Source organism: Aulostomus chinensis, chromosome 10, assembly GCF_037954235.1.
Source record: "Aulostomus chinensis isolate RoL2024-O1b breed Wild chromosome 10, RoL_Achi_v1.0, whole genome shotgun sequence".
NCBI classification, from domain to species: domain Eukaryota; kingdom Metazoa; phylum Chordata; class Actinopteri; order Syngnathiformes; family Aulostomidae; genus Aulostomus; species Aulostomus chinensis.
This window is the reverse complement of record NC_141329.1, coordinates 1,134,844-1,150,411: the sequence shown is the minus strand read 5'-3', so window position 1 is coordinate 1,150,411 and position 15,568 is coordinate 1,134,844. Positions and strand designations below refer to the sequence as shown.

Sequence of the window (15,568 nt, the reverse complement as noted above, 5' to 3'; positions counted from 1 at the left end):
TATTAATAATGTGTTCAACAGCGACTTTAGTATAGAACAGTCAATTCTGAATAATTAATGTCAGGAATGTTTTGTCTGCGTTTTTTCTCATCGGTGAAAGTTTGAGACGATCCCAGAAGTCGACGGTGGCCGACGCGGAGCTCGCGGATGGCTGCGGAGTCTCGCTCCTGACTGGTTAGAAGTTGTTTCCCCGTCAACAATGTAAGTTGTCACACCTGACAAACACAGACTCCTGCGTCCTGGTGGATGAGGTCACCTCACCGCCGGTGGTGACGCCTCTCTTGTTTGACCAGAGAAAACTGCGAGGACACTTCCGACGCGGTGCCATGGCTTCATGGGACATTTGAAGACGCTTTGCCGCGCGCTGGGAGCCAGAAACCCAGAAACGGAAGGTTTCACGTCGCCACGTCACACCAGCCAGCGTCAGTTACACTCCTCTCCCCGATAAACGGTGGTTCCAGGACTCCCAGTGGCGCTCACGTCATCCGGACGGTTTGTACAGATTTGCAAAGTTCCTGGCAGCAAACTCTCCCTCGGATTTCAGGGAACTGTTCAGTATTGATCGATATCGGTATTGATCGATATCAGTATTGATAGATATCGGTATTGACAGAAACATCTTTCTCAAGTCCTGGCGGTGAGGACGAAGTTTATCATTGAGGTTTTTGCAGAGAAAGAAGGAAAATTTCTCAAATTCACAGCATTTAAATGCTTTTTTTCAGAATGTACAAAATGTGAAGAAACTGTCTGATTGGCTCCAGCTGTGCATGCATGTGCTGGCGCCTGTAGGTGGTTGAGAGGCCGAACCGGGGGCGAGCTTGCGCTTGCATGTGTGGAGGAGGTGAAACCCACCACTGCACCGCCACACCTGAGAACCCTCCTCTGACCTCTGACCTCCGCGGCTCTGCGGACGGTTATTACGATGCTCGCGCACTAATGTTTAACACGCAGCCCGTCAAAGTTCAACCTGCGCAGTTTGTGTTTGTATCAACTACGATGAGAGAGAAGTCTTTAATTTTGTTTAATGTCTGAAGTGTTCTCGTGTGTGTGTGTGTGTGTGTGTGTGTGTGTGTTTAACTAAATGAGCTAAAAGTTAGTTCATGCTGCAGCAACTGTAAAAATGTCAATGTTCCCTCTCTCAACTCACCACTAGGTGTCACTAGACCACGCTGGTCTGTGTTCAGCGCTCAGGAAGCCCCCTGCAGTGAGGAGAATGAATCGCATGGAAGGCCTGAAGGCCGACTCCCCTCAGTTCACTCTGGGGGGGGACCCCCTCCTCATCCTGGGAGGCTCCATCCATTACTTCCGGGTCCCCAGGGCCTACTGGGAGGACCGGCTGCTGAAGATGAAGGCCTGTGGTCTCAATACGCTCACCACGTACGCTCCATCTGTTTCACATTCCCGTCCTCAGTGCAGCAGGATGAGTAGCAGCATTGCTGGGGAAGATTGTACATATTACACACATGACATGTTTTCAAGGGAGGACACGACATTGGCATGTTTTTAAGCAAGGACACGGCGTGATAACTGAGCCTTTTACACCACCAAACTGTGTGGTCATCAGCATCATGGTCTGTTGCAGGTATGTGCCCTGGAACCTGCACGAGCCTGAGAGGGGGTCGTTCAGCTTTGAGGATCAGCTGGATTTGGAGTAAGAAAAGACTGAGGAGGAGCCGATTCCCCACAGGGGGGCGCTGTTGCCCTGCTAAAGGGAGGAGCTGCTCTCAGCGATTCCTCGTTTATTGATCTGGTCTGACACAGGAAACTGATGTTCTCTCAAACTGCTCATCTTTCTCCCTGTAAATGTGAAATCAATATAATACAGTGAAATTTGTCCGAGGGAACTTTCTGGCAAGTTTGCGTCGTCTAGTGTCAACGTTTTTCTTGCCCTCTACTGAGAACATCTCCGTCTCTTAGAGCCTTCCTCCGGCTGGCCTCCAGCTTGGGCCTCTGGGTGATTCTGCGTCCAGGGCCGTACATCTGTGCTGAGTGGGATTTAGGAGGACTTCCCAGGTAGACAAACACACCTTGAGTAGAAACCTGTTTCTCAGTCACGCACCATCATGAGGTGATCCCATCCAGTCAGGCTCCTAAACGGCTCGGCTATGAGCTGAAACGTGTGAGCGATTGGTGTCTCTGCTGCAGGCGAAATCAAAATAACTCTTGATTCATAGTTGAGTCGCGTGAACGACTGCAAGCGTGCTGCCTCTCGTCTGGTTTCACTTTTAACCAGCGCTGCTCAGCTCCTCCAACAACAAAGTCAGTTCTGTCGGTGAAGGCGATGCAGACTTTCACATATTTTACACAGACAACAGCTGAAGACGTGTTTCAGATCCACAGCATGCAAACAAGCCACTTCAGACCAGGGTTGATTTATCAGAGGTGAGGTGGAACGATAATTAAATCTGGCAGGCGTATCTCCCTGAAAGGGTGAATTAATTTCATTCTGTAATCAAAATAGATGTGGACGGATAATAGAGAGGCAGAGGGATTGCAGGGAGGTATTTTTGGAGTGGTTTGCCCTCAGGGAAAGTGAGTTAGAGGTAACATTTATTTGATAATCATCAAAAGCGAGTGTTTCTACAGGCAAGCAGTGGAGCATCACTTCCTCTGCTACTTTATTTAATGATAGTCATGCTTAGCAGGATGAGATTCTCTCTGATAGCAACAAACCTAACAAGAGTTCACAAACATTTCCTCGTGTCTTACTTTCCTGGCTCATTTCAAGGTTTTTCTTGTGATTCCATTTCAGTTGGCTATTACGGGATAAAAACATGAGACTGCGAACGACCTACCCAGGATTCACCCAAGCGGTCGACTCCTACTTGGACCAACTCATCAAGAGGGTTCTCCCACATCAGGTAGTTCCCGTCAGCGCCGGGCCGAAGGTCCTGGCAGGGAGAAATCAACCTGATTTAGGAAAAGATGCTCTGGAGAATTTGCCATTCTGAAGCTACCAGTGCACTGATGATAGTTTGGTTCATAAAGCTTATTTCCAAATGGTAAAATGCATATCTTTGTTATAAGTTTTAGATAAATTCATATCTGGGATCACTGCAAGTAAGAATATCGATGCCAGACTTGTGCGATGCCCGTCTCTTGCTTCCAGCATCAGCCCCAAAAACTCCGTAGCAGCCAAGCTCCGATTATCCCAACGTGTCACTGCTCACTGATGTGGAGAATGAGGGTCGTGGTTGAACCGTCACTTATCCTGCTTCCATACACCTCCCTCGCTGCCAGATTCTCTCTCCATCAGAACTTTGCATCATGGATTTCACAGTGTTGTTTTGAGGCTAGAACATCCTGATCCGCGTTCTCTGTTTTCTGCTTCTAAATCTGCAGTACTCCAAGGGTGGCCCAATTATCGCGGTTCAAGTGGAGAACGAGTATGGCTCCTACGCTGAAGATCGAGCCTACATGGCCTTCATCAAAGAGGTGAGAGAGTAAGGTCAAAGGGTGCCAGCTGGTTAGAAGGTGGGACGAGACATGAATACACAGATTCAGCGATCAGTGATCCAGAAACATTGATCCACTGGGAGGTGCCATCTTTGAAATACGCATGGAAGGTCTCCCTCTCCCCGATTCCACCATGTGTTGGAAATACATTTGTCTAAGGAAAGGGTTTTTTTGGGGGGGGGGGGGGGGGTAAAGTCAGCCTGCCGTCCGCGTCTGTGAGTCGATGCAGGTGGACGAGGTGGCGCTGGATGGGCGGAGGATGTGGTCTCAGTGCTGCCAGGCGCCAGAATCTGAATCGTTACCAGCCATTGTGATGTCAGCAAATATCGCATCAATGTCCGCATCACCCCCTTTCTAGTGAGTGGGGGGGTGCCTGTGTAATGCACCCTTTCACATATTCACTCATTCACTCTTGAGTCCATGATTGTCTCAATAATCCCACAACTTTCTAGGCCTTGTTGTCAAGAGGCATCACGGAGCTGCTGCTGACCTCAGACAGCAACGACGGACAGAACCTGGGAGGCGTGGAAGGAGGTACACACACACACACACACACACACACACACACACTCAGGCAGCTGCAGCTTAGCACCAGGGCTTGAGTGGTTTCTCAGAGGCTGGTTTGGGTGCGTAGAGGCTTGGCGAGCTGAAGCAGGTATGAAGCTGTTAGGATGAAGGGAGTGAACTTCAGGCTCTGCTAGCTGGAGTGTTTCACTTCCTCCACATCAGATCAACTTCATTTTTTAATCCTCATCTCGCTGTGCAGTGTGACGTCACATACACACACCAGTAGAAACGTGCATTAATTCAGGAATAATCCGTGAGGAGATGTTCTTTACTGAGTTATTAGCACGTGAACTTGAACGCTCGGGGGGCGTCTCCCATGTGAGGTGTGTGTCAGTGACTAAAATTAATATGCAAAGAACTCAAAAAGTAATAAAAAAAGACCAAACCATTAAAAAAGAACCACCCTCCATCCACACAGTCATAATCTAGAAATGACGTTTGGAGACCTTCTCGCTGATTGAAGTTGTGGTTCGCCATCTTTGATTGCCTGGTTGGTGTTGGACTGACTCACCAGTACCACCGTCTGTGACTGAGAGCTCACTGAATGAACCGGCTGCTTGTTGTCATGGTGTGTAAATCGATACTAGAGGTCCTCTCTCAGTTTCAGCCCTGGAAAGTGAAGATGAGATAAAACCATCACTGAATCATTTTGACATTCTCGCGAATCGTAGAACGTCAACAAGTTCAAGACTTGGTCACGCTGAGCTCTGGGAGATGAGTAGAGGGATTAGCTGTTGTACAGTAACGATGAGTTTATTTGTTGTGGCCTTGATCACGTCTTCGCATCAGTTACCATGGCGTGACGTTGTGGCCCCACAATTCAGGTCTCTGATGCGCTGAATCTCTTCTTAACATCTTGCTGATCTTCTGTCTTCACCTGGTTGCAGCTCTGGAAACCATCAATTTTCAAAAACTTAACCGAGATGACATCAAGTATCTGGATGAAGTACAAGTGAGTTTTATTACTGTAGCACTGCTGAAATGATTGACAGGTCAGTCTTTTCACTTAAGTTTTAGTTAGCGGGTCAGAGCCAAACATTGTGTCTTCCTTCAGCCTCAGAAGCCCAAGATGGTGATGGAGTACTGGTCCGGCTGGTTCGATGTCTGGGGGGACCCCCATCACGTCTTCGCCGCTGAGGGTGAGCCGGACTGTGGTATGGATGGTTTCCTTTAAAGAGGGAAACTGGATCTGTAACAACAGTGAGACAGGCGACCAGATGAGGATCAGTGGGAGTTTCTGCTGTTCAGTCTTTGTGGCGGCTGCAGCAGCTCTGTCTGCAGGGGGGTCGCTATTACTGGCTAATTTGACACTGACTGGGGTTCATGCTGCGAGCCAGGAGAGAATATCTTCAGGTGAGACGGACTCACACTCTCTGGAGAGTGTCGGTGCCGTAGGGGAAAAAGGCTTAAGCCATTCCTTTTTAGCAGAGAAGGAAATAGTGCAGACCAAGGACAAGTTCAGAGCCGTCAGGGTTGTGTGAGAGAAATTCTCCAGACTGAGTGCAGAACCCACTCAGTGCAGCTGGGCACCGCTCAGCATATGGTCATTAATTCCTTCCTTTCTGGCTTTGTCACAGATTTATGTACTTTGCATGCACAGCAGGTTACGAGCCAACCATCCCAACAGTCTGTGTGTCCACGTCTGCAGATGAGAGGATGGATTTTCAAACGTTTGCTTGTTCAGAATTGTTCAAAGATGTGTGGCAGTGATTCTGTCGGACCGGCTGAACTCACCGCAGGAGTGACTTTCATGCCGGGTCCTCTCACTGTCCCTGGATCAGTCTGCTGTAGCTGCTCTCTCATCACATCTCAGGATATCATGTTTTCCTACAGTATCTTAATGTCACATGATAAACAGCTGCCACATTGTGAACTCATGAATCAGCACTACTTCCTGTTCCCAGGCGGCAGCCTCATGTTAGCAGTTAGCTTGTTAGAGAGCCTTAATGAGACAGTGGTTGCAAAGATGGTTTTTATACAGCTAATCTTCTATAATGCTATCGTATTGTATATCATATTTTTAGATTAATGATCTATTGAACCTCAACTTGAAAGCATTTCACAGCCTACAAGAAAGCACCTAACAGCCCGGTTATGGACCCCAGCCCAGTGGTTGGGAAACACTACACCCATCCCACCCAGCAACGTTCCGGAGTGGAATGGACAGGGAGTCCTGGCTTCTGTCTGTTCTCTGCAGTGAGAACAGAACACAGGAGAGAGCAGTGTCACCGTGTGGAACGTGACAGCTATGAGATGAACCCCGGATCGTTCCTCAGGGATCCGCGTCCTTGACAGCTCAGCCCTCTGCAGACTGAAACAGCTCCAGCCGCTGGTCACGGCTCCTGTCCGGCTCTGTCTCGCCGTCCTTCGCTCAGACGTTCTTCTCCATCTCATTGTCAAATCTAATTTAAACTCTCATCTACTGCACTGTTACATTTATAGGTGGCTTAATTTATGCTGGCAAGTTTTATGTACTTTTAATGTGTTTTTAGGAGCGGCGCCCTGAAGGGCCTCATAAATAACAGTAACCTGCTCTAGTGTGTGGACGAGCCTCCATGTTTGTGACATCAGAGCAAACAGGATTATTGACATTGTGACTGGTTTTGTTTTCTGCATTAACTGGTATTTGTTTTCTGTCACTGCTTTGACAGACATGATTCACGTGGTCACTGAAATCCTGAAACTTGACGTGTCAATCAACCTATACATGTTCCATGGAGGGACAAACTTTGGCTTCATGAACGGAGCGTTTGAGGATGGGCTTCCGGCACCTAAACCCATGATAACCAGCTACGGTTGGTACCGTTGATCCCCTCCACTGTCAGACACCAGCATTAATGTCGCTTTTCATACTATCTGAATAAAACCTTCCCAGGGAGACTTAGGAGAACTGTTTGCTTGGATTAGTTAAGGTTAACTAGCTGCGTGCTACTTAGCAAGGCAAACGTATGCTGGATAGCACGTTGCAGTAACATGGCAACTGAAGTTGCTGTCCACCCGAGCAAAAGAAGAAGATAATACAATGACAGCTGAGATATGAGACAAGGAAACCCAACCGAGGGAAGTAAGGCAGTGAAGATGTGAGCAAAAACTGAACAAATGGATATGAAACAGCCAATGATGTTGCAGTGCAGAGAAAAATAAGAAACACTCCCGTCTTCAGTCTGGATTTGAAGGTCTCAGCGTCAATCGAGGCATCATTCCACGAGTCAAAGACTCGCGTGTGTTTGGAGAAGGCTGAAACAATTACTGAAATTATCTAATTGATCTGCCTTTAATTATCAGCCAGAAATCTCAGCCCCTCTGCTTGATTCATTGAAGTTAATGTGGTTAGGAAATTAGAATATGATTAATATGCCTTTAATTCCTGACAGAATACATGGAGAATATGAATGAAAGGGTTTGGTGTCTCCCTGGAGAGAGCGCAGCGTCGCTCCTGCTCCTCACCGCAGCAGTGTGAAGGCCACCTCTGACTCTCAGCAATCATCCTACTTGTGTTCACTGAATGCTTTCACTTTTTGGCCTTAAATAGGCTCAATCTTCTGTCAAGATAACAGGGAATGCGTCTGTGCCCGCTGCCGTCTCCAGATGTGTGATAGGGGAGCGCGGTGAAAGCAGCTGCCTCGCCGAGAAGCATCCCTGCCTCTCTCTCTGGCTCCTGAGTCGGCTCCTCTGATAGCGCATTATCTTTCAGATTACGATGCTCCATTATCCGAGGCTGGGGATTACACCGCCAAGTACCATCTTCTGAGGAATGTATTCAGCCAGTACCACAGTGAGTGTTGTGTTGTTGCTGAGAGGGTCCCTGCCTCACCTTTCCCTTTCATCTCCCCACTTAAGTTAATTCTGCTTGTAGAACCTGTTCTCTGTTGGCTAAAGCAGGATAACTTAGCACATGATTACAAGTATGGATTAGATATGTGTGTGTGCGTGAGTGTGAATGAGAGACCCTCGCTTACTGCCCGTGGTGAGACTGCATACTTGCCTCGGTTCATGTTTTTTGCCTCTGCAGTTCCTTCCATTAGTGGAACAAGTGGGTTGAGTTTGGGGGCAGAAGTCTGAGATGTTTAGAGACCCGGACTGGAAACGTAGCTGCTGGCGATCTGGGACTCGTTCAAACACAACAATTTGTGCAGCGTTGTGGTGATTGGACATGGTTGGACGGGCGGCCTGTGCGTGATTCATCCGTATGTTTTGTAGTCTGCTGAACAATGAGCAGTGGCCTGAATCTGAGGAGCTTCCCTCATCCACCCAGCAACACATGACCTCATTCTTAAAAGGATCTGTTTTGGTGGTTGTCAGTCACTCTGGAGATTGTCGAACTTGCATTTATGATCACGGGCCTCTTAAAAAAGGCAAGTCACAATCCAGTCTGACAGCTGGGGTTTAATTTCTGATGCTGATTTCTCATAATTCCATTCAGGCACGTGAGCAGGGTCTCAGTAGAACCCTGCAGCTCTCGTCCACCACGAGTCCTCCGATGCGTCTGACATGTTACTTCTGTGCTCGTTGTTCTGGCCTCAGTTCAGGACCCTACTGGGTCTTAGCTGCTGCTCTAAAAACTGTACTGTCAAATTACACTTCTGAATCGAGTGACTGAACTGCATCCAGACTCAGCTCTAACTCTCCGTCCTGGTCTTTCAGGCCGGCCTCTCCCTGAACTGTTGCCCCCCCAGGAGAGGAGCGAGTACCAGCCGGTGTTGGTCCAGCAGCACCTGTCTCTGTGGGACAGTCTGCAATTCACTGACAAGGTCAGACTGACGGAGTCATCAAGATCCTCTGCATCGCGTCGCTCAGTTCTGTGTCTCAGAGGTAAAGTGTTGAGGAGGATGTTCAGCCTGTTGTGGAGTAAAACTCCGCCAGGCTGTCGTCTGCTCAGCTCACACCAAGCCTCCACTCTCAAGGCAGCGTTTGTGCGTGTAGAATTACAGGTGGACGCGTTCAGCTGTCAGCGACCCGCTAACGCTGGTTACTGCAGCTAGTTAGTAACAGCTGCTGAGCATCAGTCCAGCTCCTCTGCTGAGCGGAGCTGAAGGTGAAATGTCGGATGCTCTCTGATGATCAGCATGATCAAGTCCTGAAGTATCACAGTGCGTAAACAGGAAAACACAAGTTGGCCACATTTGGATCAGCAGTGTGACTGAGACTGTCTGACAGAGCAAAGAAATGAGCCACATCCTTCAGCTCTTACTGAAGCATCCATTTCCTCTCTACTCCATTTCTGACTACACATCATCTGCTCCTGACTTCAGAATCCACTTCGATACAGAAATGATCCCATGATGTAAGAAGTAGCCTTCCCTCTAATATCACCAATCATACCTCAGGAGCACTCAAAGTAATTGCAACTAGATAATTTTTCAAAATGGTGCGGCTCTCGTGTGTAAGAAGGTGGAAGAATGAAGGTCTTCTCACCAGCGGGGGGCGAAGGAGGTCCGACCTGCTCTGGGATCAGCGGTGATCAACTGTGAGCAGCTTTCTGACTGTCAAGTGGAGGTCAGGAACCTGCAGCCTGAAGCCTCCTTGACTAAGAAGGTCTCCTTCATGCAGACGTAGACTCAGGCACGCCTGGCATTTACTTGCAGTAAAAGATTGAAGCAAACAAAGTAGAAAATAAGGGTATATGATATTTATGGCAGCTGCAGGAGGGGCAAACACATGATGTTAATATATTCCAGACTGATTTGATCTCCCTCTGGAGTTCTCAACACCAACCGAAGGGTTCATGGAGTTTGACGTGTGGCTCCACAAACACGCCGTTTGCGTCCCTCTGACCATCCGCACACCCTCGATTTAAAGGAACTGCTTCTCCTCAGAGCAGGAGCTGGACGAGATGATATCCTCCGTTTGGAGGTCGGTGGTTAATTGTGTCATAGCGGGGAAGGTTTATTGTCCCTGCCTCCCCAGGGTCCCCTAAAAGATGTTTCTGAAAACAAAGAATTTCACATCAGACAGGGACGTTCCCGCAGGTTTGATGAAAGCGTCCTGAGGACGGCACCAGAAGCATCGGCACCGACCGTTTGTGAGCTCTGCCAAAGAGCGAGAAACATCTGGAACAGTTTCAGAAGTAAATCAGAAGGGTGGACTTCTCTGTAAAGCTCACTCCAAAGTGGAAAACAAAAATAAATGTTCATATTTTCAGTTGAACAGTGGTGTCCACATCAGTGCGGCAGGTTTTGCGTCCTCACAGACGAACACAGGACGACAGGAGTTTCAGAAGCTCGCCAGAAAGACGTTGAGAAACGTTCCCGTGTGTTGCAGCCGCTGACGTCGGAGCAGCCGGTGAACATGGAAAACCTCCCCGTCAACAACAACAACGGTCAGTCGTACGGATACACGCTGTATGAGACCAGCATCGCCGGCGGAGGAACGCTCAACGCCAGAGACAACGTCAGGGACCGCGCTCTGGTGAGGACGTCACGCCTCCTGGTCTCTGCTGCTGCTTCTGATCGCAGGTCTGAGTCTGCTCTCGCTGGAGTGGGCTGGTCGTCGCTGAACACCGTTTCTTCCTGCCCCCTCAGGTGTTTGTGGACAGACGTCTTGTTGGGGTGCTGGATTATAACAAGCAGGAACTCGCTCTCCCTGATGGGAAGGTAAGTTGGTTTCCTCCTAATAATTGCGGTTCTTTGCATGTAATGCTTGAAACGCTTCAGGGGAAGCTGATCGAGGTTTTGGTGGCAAACTTCCAAGCATCCAACTTCAGTAAACCCTCTTCTGAGTATTTAGCTGAACAAAGTGATCTGAACTAAACTCCAACCTCCCAGAAAACTACCAGCAGCCGTGACCAGCGACAAAGAATCGATGTTTGTCCCTTTCTTCTCCCGTGGAGGAATAATTGTGTTCTCAGGTTTGTTTTCTTTCACTGCAGGGAAAAAGAACTCTGAGTTTACTGGTGGAGAACTGGGGAAGAGTGAATTATGGGAAAAAGCTGGATGAGCAGCGGAAAGGTAGGAAGGCTTCCAAGGCTTCTCTGCGCTCCTGCTGGAGGCTCTGACGACACCTTTGACTCACGCTCCAGGTTTGGTTGGAGATGTGGCGTTGAACCAGCAGCTCCTCCGAGATTTCACCATTCATTCTCTGGAGATGAAGCCGGGCTTTGTAAACAGGTTTGTCTCATGCTTGTGTTTCTCTGCCATTACACGCGTCTTCCTCTGATTATTTCTCTGATTTACACAATTACCTTGAGAAGAGAACACGGCCTTCGCTGCGGTCTCTCATGTTGGTAATGAAGTCAGATGAAGAACAAGTGGTTTTATTGCTGGAGTCGGTTCAAGGTGTTCCAATATTCCACCCTTTTAGCACCATAATTCTTGTCTGGTATTTTGAGTCTTAATGAGAATAAAGGTCGACAGCATGCAGCATAAAATGTGCCGCGGCTTTAATCTATAATTGATCATAATCATGAAAACAACATGAAAAGGGAGGTAAAGGCACAATTAATTGAAGGTTGAATGTCACTCAGCAGCATGAAGCCCACAACAATGAGAGTTAATGAATCTGATCGTTCCTCGACCCCAAACAGGCCGTGAAACCCAGAGGTGCTGCTCCTAAATACTGAAAGATCTTCCATGTGACACTCGTGACAATCCAAACAGATGTGAAGCGCCTCGGTCGCCACCGTCATTTTATATCCATGACAGCATACGGAGAACTCTGAACGAGAAACAAGAGCCGGAGTAGAAAGTGGGAATGCGCTAACGCCGCTAACACCTGTCACACACGAGTGCAGCAGAACTGAGAGCGTCGTAAACGCACGTGGAAAGAAGCTTTTGTCTTTAAAGATTAGCTGTTGAACTCAAAAATAATAACCACTCAAACGTATAAACAGGTCCTTCATAGCACATAAAAGTGAGATGGTGATGCGTGAGGTTGCTGAGCGGCTCGGTGGAAAACAGGCCTCTAACATTCATGTTTATTTAAGAGCGCCTGACGGCCGGAGTTCCAGACAAGACGGACGTGAAATAAATCATCTTTCATCCATCAACTGGACGTTTATTTCTGCGGGTACCAGACTGATAAATATTTTTGAACACATATGGAGAGAAATAAAAGTAACAAATGATTGAACTGTCTCCAGACTGCAGGCCTCAGGTCAGTGGAGGTCGATGCACCAGCCGCCAGCGTTCCCGGCGTTTTTCCAGGCCACGCTCCACGTCAGCGGTTCCCCGAAAGACACGTTCATCAAGCTCCCTGTGAGTGGGATCCCAGTGTGGTGCTGTTCTTTCATTGTGACCCTGAGCAACTTGCATTTTATTGTCTGGTCTTGTTTTGCTTCCTCCTTCGTAGCTGCAGAATTAAACCCCTTAGTTCCCGGGTGAAAACCTCGACCTGGAGCACATCTGGAGCCTTGACTTAATCTATGCACTGACACTGCTACTGCTGCTACTACTACTGCTACTAATACTGCCACTGCTGCTAATTCTGCTACTGCTGCTACTACTACTGCTGCTAATACTGCTGCTACTACTACTGCTACTAATACTGCCACTGCTGCTAATTCTGCTACTGCTGCTACTACTACTGCTGCTAATACTGCTGCTACTACTACTGCTACTAATACTGCCACTGCTGCTAACACTGCTACTGCTGCTACTACTACTGCTACTAATACTGCTGCTACTACTACTGCTACTAATACTGCCACTGCTGCTACTACTGCTGCTGCTGCTACTACTACTAATACTGCCACTGCTGCTACTACTGCTACTAATACTGCTACTACTACTACTACTACTGCTACTAATACTGCTACTAATGCTGTTGCTGCTAATAATACTGCTACTACTGCTACGAATGCTGCTAATACTGCTACTAATACTGCTACTGCTGCTACTGCTATTAATACTGCTACTAATACTGCTACTGCTGCTACTAATACTGCTACTGCTGCTACTAATGCTGTTACTGCTCCTAATGCTGCTGCTCCTCCTACTAATACTGCTACTGCTGCTAATATTGCTACAGCTGCTAACACTGCTACTACTACTACTGCTACTAATACTGCTGCTACTGCCAATACTGCTACTGCTGCCAATACTGCTACTGCTGCCAATACTGCTACTGCTGCCAATACTGCTACTGATGCCAATACTGCTACTGATGCTAATACTGCTACTGCTGCCAATACTGCTACTGATGCTAATACTGCTACTGCTGCTACTACTACTGATACTAATACTGCTACTGCAACTCCTGCTAGTGCTACTGCCGTTACTACTGCTACTGCCACTATTACTGCTACTGCCACTACCACTGCTACTGCTACTACTACTCCTTCTTCATTACTTCCTTTAGTCGGATGGTGAGAACTTGAGTATGCAGTTGACGGTGTGATATTTATTCTCTCCCGCGTAACTCACTCTTACAAGTCAAGTGGCTCTTGACCGCTCATTCCCCTCCTGCTACACAGAATCTCAGGCTGTGTTTTCTGCCTGGTAACAGGAACATGATTGGACACTCGACACCCTTGCTCTCATATTTAACAGGTGGATATGGTGGCGCTGTTCTCCTTCTTCCTTTGCTCCTTGTGGCAAGTGGTGACCCACATTTATGAGCATTAGCGCCACCTACTGTACATCAGAGTGAACGTGTTATCTTATCTGTTATCTTATCGTGTCTGTTTCTCTTGTTGTGTTTTACTTTGGGAACAAGCGGGTTTTTTTTAACGTGGGCAGTAGAACGTTCAGATGGAGAAACTTGTGATTGAACAAAGTCTGATCAGAGGGAAGGACTGTGTGTGTTTTTCCTCATGGCTGACAGTGTGTGTGTGTGTGTGTGTGTGTGTAGGGCTGTGTCAAAGGTGTTGTCTTTGTCAATGGTAAGAACCTGGGACGCTACTGGTCCGTCGGCCCCCAGCAGACTCTGTATCTCCCGGGCCCCTGGATCCACGAGGGCCACAACCAGGTACGTGTCCCTTCACTCTCATAACCTCATTGTTCTGGACAAACTTGCACATGTGTTAAACACGCGTGACTTTAGAAAGATGACAAGTTCTCTCGCTCCTCGTCTCTCAACTCCAGAATGTGTTTGACAGGACGCCTGTATATTTAGTAGGGGGAGGCTGTGTTTGAGCGATGACTCATCAAAGCTGTTGCTCTGTGCCTGCTTTGAAAAGTAATGCGGAATTTTCTGAATGCACTTGCTTTCTAACATTCATGTTTCCCCATAAAAACACATTTCCTACGAGTTCCAAATAATATCAGAAGGAAGTTCTTGTCGCGAATGACATTTTCCCATTAGGGATTTTGAGTTCGTAATTCCCAGTTTGTTTTTCCATTTAAGATCAGTTTTCCAGACGCGACGTCTTCACCATCTCAACTTCAGTTGTGCACGTCTGCATGTGCATCCGTTCCGACTGAATTCTTCAGGAAAATAAAGAGGTTTCACCTCTACGGTTATCAGTCTGCTTCACTTAAAATGAGCCCGCTGAATGAAAAAAAGCCCTACCGTTGTCAGGTTTGCTTCTGGTGAGGGTGAGCAGGCGTTACAGAAGGAAGTGGCTGATATTCTTCACCTCACTTGTGATGTTGCTGAGCTCAGTAGCGTCTAAGAGGCCAGGAGCTACCGCCTCAGGACCGCTTCGCCTCCCTGACTCCGCGAACTTTCCTTTTCTGTTTGAGCTGGTACTGACATCACGACTCGCTCGCCCACTCACGCTGTCCCGCAACGACCTGCTGAGCTGATATTTTTTCATTTACAGGTCATCGTGTTTGAAGAGCAACAAACAGACGGTAAGATCCAGTTCACCAGCAGCCCCGACTACGGCGCCACTGCTGATGTTGATGAGTTTCATCAGCTCAGACACCAAACGCTGGCCGCCGCCAGCAGCTCTCAGTGAACGAGATGTTGGTGTTGGCAGAAGAGATGAACATCAACCACGTATGAACGTGCCGTCTGCTCCTCGCTGGTGACGCCATCGAGGCTATAAATGTGATACGACCCAAACTGAAGTGGCCTTTTTCACTGGAGACCTGGAAAGATTGCAGGAAATGATGGAGGAGCTGAAAGAAATGTTTGAAAGATTCAACAAAGCAGGAATTCACCAAACCAACCATGAGAAACTAAATGCTGCTTTGTAAACAACAACAATTATTCAAGGTAAACATTTGTGGTTAATACTGAAAACTGTTTGAATCAGAGGAACCGCATCTTTTACTATTACTCTCCAGCAGCGGTTCTAGCGTTAGATGGTAACCATGGTTACAGCGGGCGGCATCTCTTTGCAGGCTGGTTCGATCAGTTTTTTCCTAGCGTCCCTGTAAACGGTGTCGTTGAGTCTAACTGGATTTCCCTTCAGCTGGATGGAGGCTGTATCGTCCAGCGGTGTCAGATTTTCTTTTATTCTGTGGCAGTTTGTAATCTCCATTTTTATCGGTGCGTCTGCTCCTCCAACCTTCGCCTTGGTTCCCATCGTCAGGTGGATCACCACTATGGTGTCGCCCACTGTGCTTATTAATCACATTTATCTGCATTTATTCCTAGTATTTTTCATCCAATAAACCTTTCCTCATTACCAAGCGTGTGAATATTTCCTCCAGCCAAACAT

The 15,568-nt window shown here is 47.8% G+C and overlaps 1 protein-coding gene across 4 annotated transcripts; it reads left to right on the top strand.

The window, feature by feature from the left end:
- The first annotated feature begins 207 nt into the window (after positions 1-207).
- On the top strand, positions 208-15,533 carry LOC147254011 (beta-galactosidase-1-like protein 2). Of its 4 annotated transcripts, XM_086215417.1 has the most exons (21): positions 526-637; positions 723-841; positions 1,154-1,377; positions 1,583-1,651; positions 1,918-2,013; positions 2,753-2,861; positions 3,343-3,435; positions 3,909-3,990; positions 4,911-4,975; positions 5,078-5,162; positions 6,675-6,818; positions 7,718-7,798; positions 8,668-8,774; positions 10,285-10,431; positions 10,545-10,616; positions 10,892-10,970; positions 11,042-11,129; positions 11,945-12,027; positions 12,101-12,215; positions 13,810-13,926; positions 14,723-15,533. In XM_086215417.1, the coding sequence occupies exons 3-21, from the start codon at positions 1,214-1,216 to the stop codon at positions 14,931-14,933; spliced, it is 2,007 nt and encodes a 668-aa protein (XP_086071543.1). In that variant the 5' UTR covers positions 526-637; positions 723-841; positions 1,154-1,213; the 3' UTR covers positions 14,934-15,533. The 4 variants fall into 4 exon arrangements, with proteins under 4 accessions (XP_086071541.1, XP_086071544.1, XP_086071543.1 ...); XM_086215415.1 differs by lacking the exons at positions 526-637; positions 723-841 and adding an exon at positions 208-492; XM_086215416.1 differs by having other exon boundaries at positions 527-841.
- The last annotated feature ends 35 nt before the right edge of the window (positions 15,534-15,568 follow it).

What these genes read in the sequence shown, in the direction of transcription:
- LOC147254011 (XM_086215415.1), top strand. Translation starts at nt 1,214, where the DNA reads ATGAATCGCATGGAAGGCCTGAAGGCCGACTCCCCTCAGTTCACTCTG. An exon ending in GATTTAGGAGGACTTCCCAG is followed by an intron (nt 2,014 to 2,752) that starts GTAGACAAACAC and finishes ATTCCATTTCAG; the next exon opens with TTGGCTATTACGGGATAAAA. An exon ending in ACATGGCCTTCATCAAAGAG is followed by an intron (nt 3,436 to 3,908) that starts GTGAGAGAGTAA and finishes ACAACTTTCTAG; the next exon opens with GCCTTGTTGTCAAGAGGCAT.